The 15,029-nt window shown below is 41.3% G+C and overlaps 1 protein-coding gene and 1 non-coding gene across 2 annotated transcripts; one reads left to right on the top strand and one right to left on the bottom strand.

Moving 5' to 3' along the window:
* Window positions 1-272: 272 nt before the first annotated feature.
* LOC127777951 (mannan endo-1,4-beta-mannosidase 6) lies at window positions 273-4,487 on the bottom strand. The gene is made up of 5 exons (XM_052304572.1): window positions 3,929-4,487; window positions 2,379-2,576; window positions 1,560-1,682; window positions 1,271-1,482; window positions 273-1,190 (listed from the first exon to the last, which is right to left on the bottom strand). Exons 1-5 carry the CDS (start codon window positions 4,424-4,426, stop codon window positions 791-793), a joined length of 1,431 nt encoding a protein of 476 aa, XP_052160532.1. The 5' UTR covers window positions 4,427-4,487; the 3' UTR covers window positions 273-790.
* A 4,092-nt stretch (window positions 4,488-8,579) lies between these two features.
* On the top strand, window positions 8,580-8,718 carry LOC127778185 (small nucleolar RNA Z247). Its single transcript, XR_008018451.1, has one exon. It is a non-coding gene; the product is annotated as a small nucleolar RNA Z247 (small nucleolar RNA).
* The last annotated feature ends 6,311 nt before the right edge of the window (window positions 8,719-15,029 follow it).

Raw genomic sequence — 15,029 nt, 5'->3', positions numbered from 1 at the left:
CTGCAATTTTGTGATAAATTTGATGCTAAATGTGTAGTTTTGTGATACAACTCCTGTAGTTTTGTGATAATTTGGTCAAAATACCTATAATTTTATGAAATTTACTCTTGATTTATCATCAAAAGTTCTTTACGCATAACATAAGTATTTTTTATATTTGCATAAAAATTTTGAATAAGACGAGTAGTCACACGTTGATTAAAAAGTTAACGGACTGAATCTGCCCTGCCAAAGTCGCGTATACTTCTGGTCTCGAGAATCGGGATCATATCTTGCACCGCATGTAGCGCATACTAGTACAGGGTTACAAAACATGTTTTTGTTCACGCGCAATTCAACCACAGAATGCCATGAAAAAGAAAACAACGAATAAAACGTCATGATTGGCCTCATATGGCCAATACAGAAACGTTTCTAAAACTATCTTTGCTATTCCTGTGACTGACTGAGCAAATTAAGTTTAATATGCACCTTGAGAGAATCGTTTATAGGTATATATATTGCTGACGGCCATAAAAATGTGGTCGAGAATCAAGAATACTGCTAAACCATGTGAATATATATCATTACCACGTTGAGATTCAATAGCCACCGGCAAAGAACTGCCTCCCTGCCGTTGTTGAAGACTTGAAGTTGATTCTCTACTGGCAGTCTGTCACTCAAGCTATCAGCACTCGACAGCATGTTTACTATACAGGCTTCTCTGTCCATGGTTTGCTTCTGGAATGATGCTGCAAAAAGAGTTTGCGTTTTATAGAACGGGAATTTTCTGTACCAGTAGCAGCAGTCTTTAGGGTGGTATTGAGCATTGCCACCCGGGGTCTCCTTCTCCATACAGCCTTTGCAAACGACATGACTGATTGGTTATCAAACTATAAGTCGAGGGACGATCCCGTGCCACAACGGAGAAATTATCACCATACATGTGTGTTCCTTCAACCATCAACTGCCAGATAAGAGCACCACTACCTGCCTGCAGCTTTCTTGCTGAATCATAGATTTTATCATAAACAATTCTTAGAATAATGTCTCTATCAACTGTGCTGTTACTGTTTGCATCTGAATGCTGGAGGTAGCCTACTTCTGTAAATAGGACAGGTTTTTTCAAGATTTGTTCACTGTCATTCAGGTGTGAATCAACCCAATTGGAAAGATATCTGACTTTTTCTTCCAAGTTTGCCCTTGGTAACCTGACAACAAAAGAAATACAATGAACATCATTATAACGGCATGATACGTACCAGGAAAACCTCAGGAAAGAAATACATACCAGCTATCGGGATAAGCATGAACAGAAGCAAAATCAATATGTTCAACTGCTGAGTTTTGTATGAAGTCTGAGCAAAGTGAAGCTGCCCATTCCCCAGGATTAACACCCAGTCTTTCAGCTATTCCAGGACCATAAAACCCTTCAGTTCCAACTGTAACTAGATGATTAGTGTCCAAACTTTTTACATATGCAGCCATCTCTGCAATCCAAGCCTGTTAAGGAACCATCAGGGTTTCCACTCTGACAACTGCATTGTTGTTGAAAATGGAAATGGATAGTATCATATTACCTGAAGGTAGGGGCCAGATGAGTTGGACACACACCTAGGCTCATTCATGAGTTCCCAGGCAAATATAGCAGGTTCATCAGAGTATCTTATTCCACTGTAAGAGTTTCTTCTGGTCAATATTGCCTGTCAATAATACATTTTGTTACACTTACAATGATTTGTCAATTTTGGTCAAGACTGGAGAGCATCCAATGCTTAAATAGAAGCTACACAAACATGGCGCAAATTTCTTTTTACTTGGTGGACTGTAGTCATTTTTTTTTCAAATAAGTTACAAACTGTATGCAGGAAAGCCCCTAGTAGACCTAGCAAAAGAATGTTGAAGGTCCTTGGCATGCTTAATATGTGGCAAAAGTATAGGTATGAAGATAAGCACAACAAACAGAATGTTTTAAAAACTTAAAAGTTGGATATCAAACAAATGCCATTGTGATTGGCCATAGTGGTGTCTCATCAGTTAATCAAAGTCATGGCAGTCAGCTAATGGTGGCCAAAAGTCCACAACACATACTCCCAGTAAATCACTCCTAGATAAAACATTGAGGATATAAAGACTGACATCTTAGATACATTTATTTGTACCACAGAAACCATACTCCTTATATAAAACACATTTTTCTAACATAACTTCACATACAAGTAATCTATGGTAAAGATATCATATTATATGAACTATCACTGTTAATGCTACACACTGGGATCTGCTCCTGCCTGTTGCATCTTTGTCATGTAACAGCACTCAAAAAAATTACAGCAAATATACAACAAAATAAATGCTGTGACAACATAAAACCAACAATCTTTGAGCTAATCAGTTACCTTCACATAATCCTTGTAGTAACGCTTAATAGTTGGATGTGAATAAAACGAATCAGTTGAATTTGTCACATTAGCTCCAGCTGCTTGTGCCCACTGGACATATTGAGCCTTCCCTCCAAGGTTATCAAGGTTGTTCACAAGGCAAAGAATCAATCTAATATGATTTCTCCGGGCTTCATATATGACATAATCCAATACCTAAAATGAACAAAGGCCAGTTAAATGTGTACGAAGAATAACCATTAAAAAGTCTTATTAGCTGAGGTCCTGAGAGTTTCAGAGTGCTCTAAAAAAATTAAATGCACCTCCAAAAATGATACATTGAAAAAATTAATCCAGAATAAGCAAACTAGCTAGGTGCATGTGTATTGCAATGGATTTCAAATAAATATATCATAAAAGTTCTAAACTTGCAAGGTGGATTTGAAGCCAAATATCTATCCACAAATAGCCCAATTATAAGCCACATATACAAATAATCTGTTCCCCAACAAGGCACCAACATCAATACAGATTAAGTGGTAACTAGCTTCTAGGGCCAGTGCCACCAAAGACTTCAAAACATAGGGGCTTCCCTTGGAAAGGGGAGGGAGGCTAATATAGGGCACTGCCCTCATAGATGGATTAACATATCAGACTACACTAATCAGTGGGAGGTAAATAGAGAGAAAACAACTCAATTGCTAAAATAGCTAGGTGCTAACCATTGAATTTATCATATTTTACTTTCATGTTTGTGTTATTTGTAAGATTATTATAGAATATTGCATACTAGTAATATGTAGTAATATGTAGGTAATAAATTAGATTTGGGGATAATTATTTATTTACTAGTACAAATTCTATTTTAGATTATAATATATTTGCTTGGGATCCACAGCAATGCACAAGCACAGACATGATGGTAGTTTGCTAAAATAGCTGTTGCCTGTTGATAATGGAAGGCCTGGAGGATATTATGGAGGCACTGAATTTATGGATTTAGACTACCGAAGCTCATATCTGAAAATAGCATAGTCCAATCTGTTACAGAAGACGCTATGGCGCTACTACATGTCAATAAAAATGTGGGGCTCCTATCCTAAAAAGCACGATGTGCATATCATCATATAGATTACGGTAGCAGAAATCTAAAGCTGGTTAGGAGTAAACTAAAAGGGTTTCCAATTTTCCATCCGATAATACTCAAATTTTAGCAAATTTCAAGGGGCGGGGGGACAGCAATTCCCCATGATTTGTAATATTCACGGTCCATCATTCTTTAAATTCGTTGCTTGTTCGTCGTCAAACAAACACATTCCCCTTTTATATCGTCAGCATGGTGTCCAAAGCCCCTCTACTGTGGCACACTACTACAAACACGAAAAAAAATGTGCCTTGTGCCCACACAAGTTCGAATCATTCGCCAACTGCAAATCCTAATCCACCAGATTGCATACTGTGGCCTCCATTTTGGATCAAGCGCATCAGCTAAGCACGCCACAATTTGCAGGCAACATTATGGTAAACTGCGCCGATTTGAGGACGCGGGGAGAAGGGGGATCCCGCACCTGGAAGACGGCCTCGCTGAAGCGGCCGGGGGAGATCTGGAGCGCGCCGGGGCCGCCGTCGCTGAACGCCCAGGTGCGGCAGACGGAGAGCCCCATCCGGCGTCCCCGGCGCAGCATCTCGGCGGCGAGCGCCGTGGACCGCGCGGGGAGGAGCCAGTAGGAGTTCCAGCCGTTGACGTAGAGCGGCGACCCCGTGTCGGCGTCGACGAAGTGGGTGCCGCGGCGCGCCGCGAAGGGCATCCGCGGCTGGAGCCACGGCACCGGCAGCTTGACCCACCCCCCGCCGACGCCGTCGTGGGTCGTCGGGAACCAGGTAAGGTAGACGACGGCGAGGAGGAGGAGGAGGCCGAGGAGGCTGTACAGCCGCCTCTCCTGCCGCATCGCTCCGCCGCCGCCGCCGCCGACGACGACGACGCCGCGCGCGGGCGAAGGCGGAGCGTTGGGTGTGGGCCTGTGGTGGATGGTGGCTCGCTGACTGGTGTGGCTTGGCGTTGTCATCGACTCTAGTACCACAAAGGTGATGTCTCGTTTCGTTTCGATGGCGTCGGCCGTTGTACGCTGCTACCACTACCGTTTCGATCTGAAAGACGCAAACACGCACGTAGACACGCTGGCAGAGATGCCTTAAAAACTGAAAGACACTTTGCCCCTAGCGTGTTTTAGTTTGGGGACGAGGTGAAATGAGTTAGGCCTATTTGTAAGATTAGCTCAGGGTTAATTTTGAGAGCTAATATTTAGTCATGAATTGGTAGACTAAATATTAGCCTAGAGTGGTATGTTTGGATCTATGGGCTAATTCAAGGCTAAAAGGTAAAGAGAGAGTAGAAAGAGAGGAGATAGAAGAAGAGAGAGGACTGTTTTTTTATGGTCCCTATATAAAATTAGCCCCATTAGCACTCCTTGGAGGAGTTAATGTTTTAAGGGGGGCTAATTCATATTAGCTCAAAATTAGTCCACCTGTTTGGATTCTTGAGGGCTAATTTGAGGCTAAAAGGTGAGGGCTAAACATTAGCCCATGTAACCAAACAGGTCCTTAGTCCATCTCTATATTTTTTTAGCATGGAATTAATGATTCGTTCTATGTTTTTAGCATGGAAAGAATGAGAAACATGCAATAGGTTGGACTGATCCATCGGTTTCTTAGGGTGTGTTTGAGGAGAAGGGAATTGGGGAGATTGGGAAGATATGCAAAACGAAGTGAGCCATTAGCACATGATTAATTAAGTATTAACTATTTTAAACTTCAAAAATGGATTAATATGATTTTTTAAAGCAACTTTCCTATAGAAATTTTTTGTAAAAAACGCACCGTTTAGTATAGTTTGGGAAGCGTGCGCGCGGAAAACGAGATGTTTTTCTCTCTCTCAATCCCCCAGATCACCCAGGAATGAACGAAGCCTTAGTTTGGAGATAACCCAAATTTAAAGAGAATATTGCTTCTTGAGACTCATCCCATCCCATCTGTGCTAAAATTAAAGGGGCAATTGCATCTGTGCCCCCACTTTCGATACCAATTGCTGTTTTACCTCTATTTATTTAGGGTTTGCAGTTTTACCCCCACTTTTTAATCTGAAACAACCGTCTACCCCCATTTCTAACAGCCGGTTTTAACGGTGTTAGTTGTAGATAAAATAACATTTATACCCTTGGTGAAATTGTCCCTATATAAAAGTGATTATATGAATCAGTACTCCAATTCACCTCCTTTTTCTTTTCAAAAGTCACTAGATAGATATTGACTTAATTTCAAGGTTTTCATTATCTCACTACATTCCTCCTGAAGGTGATACACTGATACACAGCAAAACTTTATATCGATTTGATATCGAACAAACCTCAATGAGCACAGCAAAACTTCGGTATACAAGTTCTCTTGGAAAACTAAAAAAACTCAATTTTTAAATTTACCATGATTAATACTTAATTAATTATACACTAATGGTTTAATTAATTTAACTCAATTTTTAAAAACTCTCTAAGGAACTGAGCTTCAAGCCGGAGACAACCCGTGACAACGATGATGGGCTCGATTTAGTAGCCGCCTAGTACCCCTGTGCTTCGTATTATAAGTCGTTTTGATTTTTTTTAAGTCAAACTTATTAAAAGTTTGATCAAATTTATAGAAAATTATAATAACATTTATATCACCAAATTAGTTTCATTACATCTAACATTGGACATATTTTAATAATTTCTCTGTTTTGTGTTAAAAATATTACTATATTTTTCTGTAAATTTGGTCAAAACAAGTTTGACTTAAGAAAAGTAAAAAACGGCCTACAATAAAAATGGAGGTTAGTAGAATTTTCGTAGTGCCAAAGTTCAGTTTTTTTTCTGGCATTTTGGCATGTGAGAGAGAAAAGAAATTAGTTTGATATGATTCCAATTTGCGTCAACAATAGAAAAGTGTGAGCGCTGCCAAAATATCCGTATAGTAGGGTTCAGAACTTCGGCCCTACCTAAACATTAGTAGGAGAGCAACCCAAATCAGTTCTTTCGGGTATTTTGAACTGCGATCAAACAGTATTCCCTACTAAATTATTGAGCATTTGCGCAATTCCAGTAGTACCATTAATTGTTTGGATTGAAGGATGCAGGTGATGAGGCGAACGTTGGAGGAGATAGGTGGTCTCTGTGTTGCCACTTGCGCATGGTACATCAGTATTGTAATTTCGGCATCTAGTATGCTTCTAGATGAACTGCTTTCTATGGAACTTTGTATGTACGTTCTGACCAACTTGTCGATGTTTGTTCGTGGTTTGAGTACTTGACAGTTGACACCAACTTTGGCTAACGTCATGAACCCCTATTAATAGTAAGACGATCCTAGGACTTAAGTCAAAAATTAATGTCTAGAAGTGCATCATTGAGATCTATAACAGCATTAAATCATTTATGGGGTTTCTTTCTATTTCATAACTATTCTGGGACTAAAACCAGGGACAACACGGAGGTCACGCACGCGCCAGCTGGCACCCCTCCCTCGCTTTTTCTTTTTTTTTCTTTTATTTTGCGATTTTCTCTTTTTTCTTTTTGCTGATTTTGTTTTAATCTTCAGCGCACACGTGTTTTTAAATCTTGACTTAAAAATTTTTCAATCCGAATTGAAAGTTTCAAATCTCGTATCGAAAATTTTTAAATCTGAGTTGAAAGTTTTTAAAATTTGTCTTATTAATTTAAATTTCGAGTTGAAAACTTTTAAAGGTTGAGTTGAGAGTTTTAAAAATTTGACTTCAAGGTTTAAAACATGAGTCGAAAGTTTTTAAATTTAACTTGAAAGTTCAAGTTTTGAGTTAAAAGTTTTAAAAAAATGAGTTCGGAGTTTCAAATTTTTAGTTGAAATTTTTAAATTTCATGTATGGCTTTTAGTTTTTTTGATAGAAAGTTTTATATTTTACGTAAAAGGTTTCTTTCACTGTAGATTTCTTTTCAATCTATTAGTTAAAAAAAATTCTCCCAAAAAAATAAAATTATTCCCTTAATTACTGTCACTATCCTAAACTAACTGATTAGTTAAGCTAACTTTTGCCGGAAAACGCACGCTGGTGACCCGTGCGCGCGAGCTAGCTTTTCCGACTAAAACCAGCACTTTGACTTCATCGTACCATTAGTCCCCTAATTATATTGTTATTGTTGTCAGAAACACATTTAGAAGATGCACTTTCAAAGCAGTCAAGAGATTTTCCTTCTCTCATAGTTGGCTTCCACTTCGTGGCCGGTAAATTGGCCTCAATCCTGGCATTTTGTCAGGCTGCCAAACAAAGGTCAGGCTGCCAAACAAGGCCTTTAGGTTGTAACGGATATTAAAATAAGACGGCTGCTACAAAACGGTATCTCATCAAAACGGGATAAACAAAAAGGTGTTCCATGTTAAATATAGTCTCATATTCTGTATATGTATGTGCGCATGTGATTGGATGGATAGGCTGTTTAGATATGATCAAGTTAGTTAGTCTGGCTAATCAGATATGGTCAGGTTAGTTAGCCTAGCTAAGCTACCGGCTAATCCATCCTATCACTGCGCCAACAACCTGTAATCCTACGGTGATGGTTGTTATCACCTCATATAAACAAAGGTGCGGCCCCTAACGGGGTTTAACGGTTCGGCACCTCTGATTTCTTTACATGGTATCAGAGCCTACCTATCAAATCATATCTATACCGACTCATGGTGAGTTCGTCGAAGACGGCGGCCGGCAACGCGCTCGGCGGTAGCGTGATCTCGGAGAAGCTCTCGAAGAACAACCATACACTATGGTAAGTGCAGGTTCTGACATCGGTTTGAGGAGCCCGTCTTGAGGGCCATCTCACCGGTGCCACAAAAATCCCTCCAACCACGACGACAGTCAAGGAAGGCGAGAAGGAGGTTTCAGCGCCAAATCCAAACTATGAAGAATGGATGGCGACTGATCAGCAAGTCCTTGGTTTTCTGCTGTCAACCCTGTCCAGGGATATCCTGACACAGGTTGCGGCATGTGAAACCGCAGCTGCTGCAAGGAGGATGATTGGGGAGATGTACTCCTCGATGTCGCAGGCGCGCTTCATCAACACAAGGATTGCTCTTTCTAACACAAAGAAAGGGGATCTCTCCGTGACGGAATACGTCGCCAAGATGAGGGCGCTAGCTGACGAAATAAGCGCATCTGGTAAGAAAGTTGATGATGATGATCTAATTTCTTATATCATTGCTGGTCTCGATGAAACTTTTGAGCCAGTGGTGTCCTCCATCGTTGGAAAAACGGAGCCAATGACCGTGGGAGAGGCGTACTCCCAGCTGCTCAGCTTTGAGCAGCGTCAGAATCTTCGTCAAGCAGGAGATGCGTCTGTCAATCTGGCCAACAAGGGGCGCAGGTCTGGTGGACAACAGCGCAGGCGCGTGGTAGCAATCCTGCTGCTAACCGCGGTCGTGGCAACAATGGCGGCGGCGGCGGCAATCCTGGCCGCGGCAAAGGACGAGGAGGCGGCTCCAGCAACTTTCGGCAGGGCGGCAACTACAACGACAACAGACCCAAGTGTCAACTCTGCTACAAGAGGGGACACACGGTAATTAACTGTTGGTATCGTTATGATGAAGATTTTGTCCCAGATGAGAAATATGCAGGAGCGGCATCTTATGGAGTAGATACCAACTGGTATGTCGATACTGGAGCAACAGATCACGTGACGGGGGAGCTGAATAAACTCACCGTGCGTGATCGCTACAAGGGACAAGATCAAATCCACACTGTGAGTGGTGCAGGTATGGAAATTAGCCACATTGGTCACTCTATTGTTAAAACCCCGAGTCGTGATATTCATCTACAAAATATTCTTTATGTTCCTAAAGCCAGCAAAAACCTTGTTTCTGCTCATCGTCTTGTTTCTGATAATTCTGCTTATATGGAACTTTACAAAGAATATTTTAATCTTAAGGATCTGGCCACGAAGAAAACTCTGCTTAGAGGACCCAGCCGTGGACGCCTGTATGTTCTGCCACCTGCATCGCCGCATCTGCATCCAAATAAAGAAGCTCATGGAGTTTTCAAGCCATCCTTCGAGAGGTGGCATAGTCGTCTTGGTCATCCCTCCTCTCCAATTGTGGAGAAGGTCATTAGTAAAAATAATGTCTTGTTTAGATAAATCAAATAAACAGTCGGTCTGTGATGCTTGTCAAAGGGCAAAGAGTCATCAATTCCCTATTCTAGATCTACTAGCAAGTCTAGTCATCCTTTGGAACTTATTTATTCTGATGTTTGGGGTCCTGCATCTACCTCTGTTGGTGGAAAACAATATTATGTCAGTTTTATTGATGATTATAGTAAGTTTACATGGTTTTATTTGCTCAAAAACAAGTTTGAAGTCTTCCAAAAATTCCATGAATTTCAGGCTCTTGTTGAGCGTTTGTTCGATAGAAAAATTCTAACCATGCAGACCGACTGGGGAGGTGAGTATAAAAAACTCAACTCTTTCTTCAGTAAAATCGGCATCACACACCATGTGTCATGTCCTCATACCCATCAACAAAATAGATCCGCCGAAAGAAAACATCGTCATATTGTTGAGGTTGGCCTTGCTTTTCTTGCATATGCATGCATGCCTTTAAAGTTTTGGGATGAAGCTTTTTCCTCTGCAGTCTATCTCATAAATCGCACCCCAAGTAAACTACTTCAGTTTGCAACACCTTTGGAAAAATTGTTTCATCAAACTCCTGATTATAACTCTCTTAGAGTTTTTGGGTGTGCATGTTGGCCACATTTGAGACCATATAATTCTCATAAACTTCAATTCAGATCCAAACAGTGCACCTTTCTAGGTTATAGCACTCTCCATAAGGGATTCAAATGTCTAGATCCTGCTACTGGCCGAGTTTATATTTCCCGAGATGTAATATTTGATGAAACGGTGTTTCCTTTCTCTAAGCTTAATCCAAATGCTGGCGCTCGACTTCGGTCTGAAGTCCTCCTTCTACCCACACATCTGTTTAATCCCAGGGTGCAACAATCTAGTGACATTGTGGTTAATATTCCTACTAACCCTGCTAATCAATCTGTTGAAGAAAATGTGTCCCGGGACTCTTCGTCACATGAAGCAGAGATTACCACGGAAAATCCCACGGGATTCGGTGCAGATCCCTTTGCCGGCGGCGACACATCATCCAGCAGACATAGCACGGGCGCCACGCCACCAGCCGTTCACTCTCCTGTGTCATCTCCTGCTCCTTCTGTACGGATGGAATCTCCGATCCTCCAATCAGCTGCTGACACCGAGCCGTTCTCGCCTGTTCCGTCGCACTTCAGCCACACCAACAATGATGACTCTGGCGGCCATGATGGGACAGCTGACGACGGGGGAGATGAAAACAACAATCAGGTACCGCAGCAGCAGGTAGTACCCAGACCAGTTACTCGTTTACAACATGGTATTCACAAAGAAAAAGTTTATACCGATGGTACTGTTAAATATAAAACTACTTTTCTTACTGTTACTGGAGAACCTGAAAATTTAGAAGATGCACTGTGGGATAAGAATTGGAAACAGGCTATGGATGTAGAGTATATGGCATTACTAAACAATAAGGCTTTGCACTTAGTTCCTCCTCATAAAGGCAGAAATATTATAGGCTGTAAGTGGGTATATAAAATTAAAAGAAAACAAGATGGAAGTCTGGACAGATATAAGGCTAGATTGGTTGCAAAGGGTTTTAAACAACGATATGGTATAGATTATGAGGATACTTTTAGTCCTGTGGTCAAGGCAGCTACTATTAGAATTGTGTTATCTATTGTTGTCTCTAGGGGATGGTGCATGAGACAATTAGATGTGCAGAATGCTTTTCTCCATGGGATCCTAGAAGAAGAAGTTTATATGAGGCAACCACCAAGATATGAAGATGCTTCATGTCCAAACTATGTGTGCAAGCTTGACAAGGCACTGTATGGTCTTAAACAAGCTCCAAGAGCCTGGTATTCTAGACTTAGCAGAAAATCGTATGATCTTGGTTTTCAGGGATCTAAAGCTGATACCTCTTTGTTTTTCTATAATAAAGAAGGTCTAATCATATTTGTCTTGATTTATGTGGATGACATAATTGTTACAAGTTCTAGACAGGAGGCAGTGCCAGCATTGCTACAAGATCTTCAGAAAGACTTTGCCCTGAAGGATCTAGGAGATCTACACTACTTCCTTGGTATTGAGGTAAATAAGACTAGTGATGGTCTAATATTAACACAAGACAAGTATGCCTGTGATTTGTTGAAAAGAGTTAATATGTTTGACTGCAAGCCAGTTAGTACACCTCTGTCTACTAGTGAAAAACTGACTATAAATGAAGGAGATTTGCTAGGACAGAATGATGCATCACATTATAGAAGTGTAGTAGGAGCTTTGCAATATCTTACTTTAACAAGACCTGACCTAGCTTTTCCAGTAAATAAGGTTTGTCAGTTCTTACATGCTCCAACTACACACCACTGGGGATTTTGAGATATTTAAAACAATGTACCAGTCTTGGTCTCAGGATATGTAAGTCCAAGTCATTGCTAGTCAATGGTTACTCTGATGCAGACTGGGCTGGTTCTTTAGATGACAGAAGATCAACAGGTGGTTTTGCAGTATTTTTAGGAGAGAATCTTGTGTCATGGAGTGCACGCAAACAAGCTACAGTTTCAAGGTCCAGTACAGAGTCAGAATATAAAGCTTTGGCAAATGCAACTGCAGAAATTATGTGGGCACAAACTTTGTTGGCAGAATTGCAAATATCAAGTCCTCCAATGACTAAGTTATGTGTGATAATTTAGGTGCAGAATATTTATCTTCTAATCCTGTTTTTCATGCCAGGACAAAGCACATTGAGGTGGACTATCATTTTGTTCGTGAGAGAGTTTCTAGAAAGCTCTTAGAAATTGATTTTGTACCAACAGGAGATCAAGTTGCAGATGGCTTTACAAAGGTGTTGCCTGTTCGACAATTAGAGAATTTTAAACACAATCTCAACTTAGGGAAGTTGTGATTGAGGGGGGCTGTTAAATAGTCTCATATTCTGTATATGTATGTGCGCATGTGATTGGATGGATAGGTTGTTTAGATATGATCAAGTTAGTTAGTCTGGCTAATCAGATATGGTCAGGTTAGTTAGCGTAGCTAGCTGCCGGCTAATCCATCCTATCACTGCGCCAACAACCTGTAATCCCACGGTGATGGTTGTTATCACCTCATATAAACAAAGGTGCGGCCCTTAACGGGGTTTAACGCTTCGGCACCTCTGATTTCTTCGCATTCCAACCGTACACCACGACTACCGGCCGCCACTGCTCGATCCACCCCGGAACTGCCGCTGAGACCATGCCCATGCTCGATATCTTGCGCGGAGCACGATACCTCGTCAGTGCCACCTTCGCCCGACTCCGTTCAATACTAGATTCCTCCTCGGTATCACGCGCATCCGTGTGCAATACCTCATTTGCTTTGCCATCGCAGCGCTACATCTACCCGCCCACGTGTCACCGCATCTACACCCCAAAGAAGAAGTTGTGTGTGTCCCCACAAGGTTCCTCCTCCGTCGCGCGACTCCACCCGATACCTAGCTGGCGCCGCCAATGCTCGACTTTGCCCAATACCAGATTCTTCCTCGGTATCACGCGCCTCCACGCGCAATACCTTGTCAGCTCCGCTATCGCCCCGCTGCATCTACACGATACCTCCTCCACCACGTGTCTTCGCCCGATACCTCGCCGGCTTTGTTTCTGCGCCGCAATATCTTCCGATAAGCTGTAGAATGCCCACCAAGTACGTCATCGCCTCCCCCCTATACGATACCTCGCTTGAGTAAGCTCATCATGCATGATACTTTCGTTTGTGTTGTCTAGATTGGTCTCGTATCCTCCACCGCCTGCCGCTTGTTGTATCGATGTGATATAGACCCCTGAAAGTTGTGCCTGTTTCTGCTGATCTGATTCTATTGTGCTTGTTTCAGTTGCACAACACTATGAGTTGTATTTTTTGTACTTCCCGTTGTGCAGGGACGAGTATGGACTCCTCAGATAGTTCTCTTGAAAGAAGAATGGAAGATGTTCCAAACAAGAAGGATGGTGTTTCTGCTAAAAGAAGTATGATATGAATGAGGAGCAAAATGCAATTGATGATTGCTGAGGGCAGCATTGACTGAAGCTGGTGTAGTTACAGGTGCCATGAGCATTTCTCATGTTGATGTTTAGGATGGATTTGAAATAGAAGCAGCAACTGAAAAAGAAACTGAAGTGGAGGGGGTCCAATCATAGGCTATGGGATTTTTTTTTCAGAGAAAGAGGCTCGTGATTATTACAATTATTATGCAAAAAGTTAGGGTTTCGTAACATCAATTTCAGGTTGCAAAAAAAGCAATGTCATCAAAGATTACAATAAAAATGAGTTCGTTGGCTACTCTGAGTGCACAAGTAAGGAGCAAAATGCAAAATTATGTATTGGTAGAAGATCAAGGAAATGCAACAGCTTGCGGAAAATTAATTGCAAAGCAAGAATTGTGGTTGTTGAAAGGGCTGACAAGTGGGTGGTGACTATAGTGGATTTAGATCACAACCATCCTCATTTGAACCCCTCTTCTCTCAGGTTCCTAGAATCCCATCGTAATGTGTCAAGGGAAGACTATAAAGCTGATAGAATTACTGCACAACAACATCCCCATCCCCACTCGAAGGATCATGTGTGTCCTATCTGACCTGTATGGTATCATGCGTAACATCCCATTCACGAAGAAAGATGTTAGCAACCCGAGGACATCCATGAGAAAGCAGACTATTGCCAATGGAGACATGACTGAAACCGTCAAGTAATCTAAGAATTGCAAGCAGAAGACCCGTCATATTTTTATAGCATGGAGTTGAACTCAGATGGTCAAATTGATAGCTTATTTTGGGTGGATGGAGCCTCAAAAGAAGCATACAAGAAATTTGGTGATTGTATCATCTTCGACATAACATACTGCACCAATAAGTATAACCTCCCATTTGCTCCGATCAATGGTGTCATGGGTAAATTGTGGTTTTTTAGGTGTGTATTCCTGAAACATTAAAAGGTTGAAACTTTTGAATGGGTGTTTGAAAATTTCTTGAAAGTGATGGATGAGAAAGTACTACAACGCATCATGATTGATCAGGACAAAACAGTGGAGATTACAATGGCAAATGTGATGCCAAACACCGTTCATAGGCGCTATATGTGGCATGCACAACCTTGGAGTATTGTTGAACAAGAAGGGTTTGAAACTGATTTGAAGTCGTGTATTGATATCTCATTGGATGAACCAGAATTCAATGCAAGTTGTATGCGATGATTGATACGCATGAGTTGCATGAGAACAAGTATATGCAGCACCTCTATGATAACAAAAATAAGTGGGTTCCCTGTTTTTTCATGGATTGCTTCTTCCCTTTCATAAGCACCTCCTAGAGTGAGAGTATGAACAATTTATTTAAGAACTTTGTCCACCCAGCGCTGATTCAATCAAAAACTTCATCTTGTGGTATAAGAAGCTTGCTTAATCTTGTCAATGCTACATAACAGTCCAAACAGATCCAAAGATGTTGTCCGGTTATTCAAAGGAAGAACAAGCTTCAAAGTTTTATAC

Source organism: Oryza glaberrima, chromosome 6 (assembly GCF_000147395.1).
Source record: "Oryza glaberrima chromosome 6, OglaRS2, whole genome shotgun sequence".
In the NCBI taxonomy this organism is placed as follows: domain Eukaryota; kingdom Viridiplantae; phylum Streptophyta; class Magnoliopsida; order Poales; family Poaceae; genus Oryza; species Oryza glaberrima.
The sequence above is the reverse complement of the archived record's forward strand: the minus strand, read 5'-3'. Positions and strand labels throughout refer to the sequence as shown.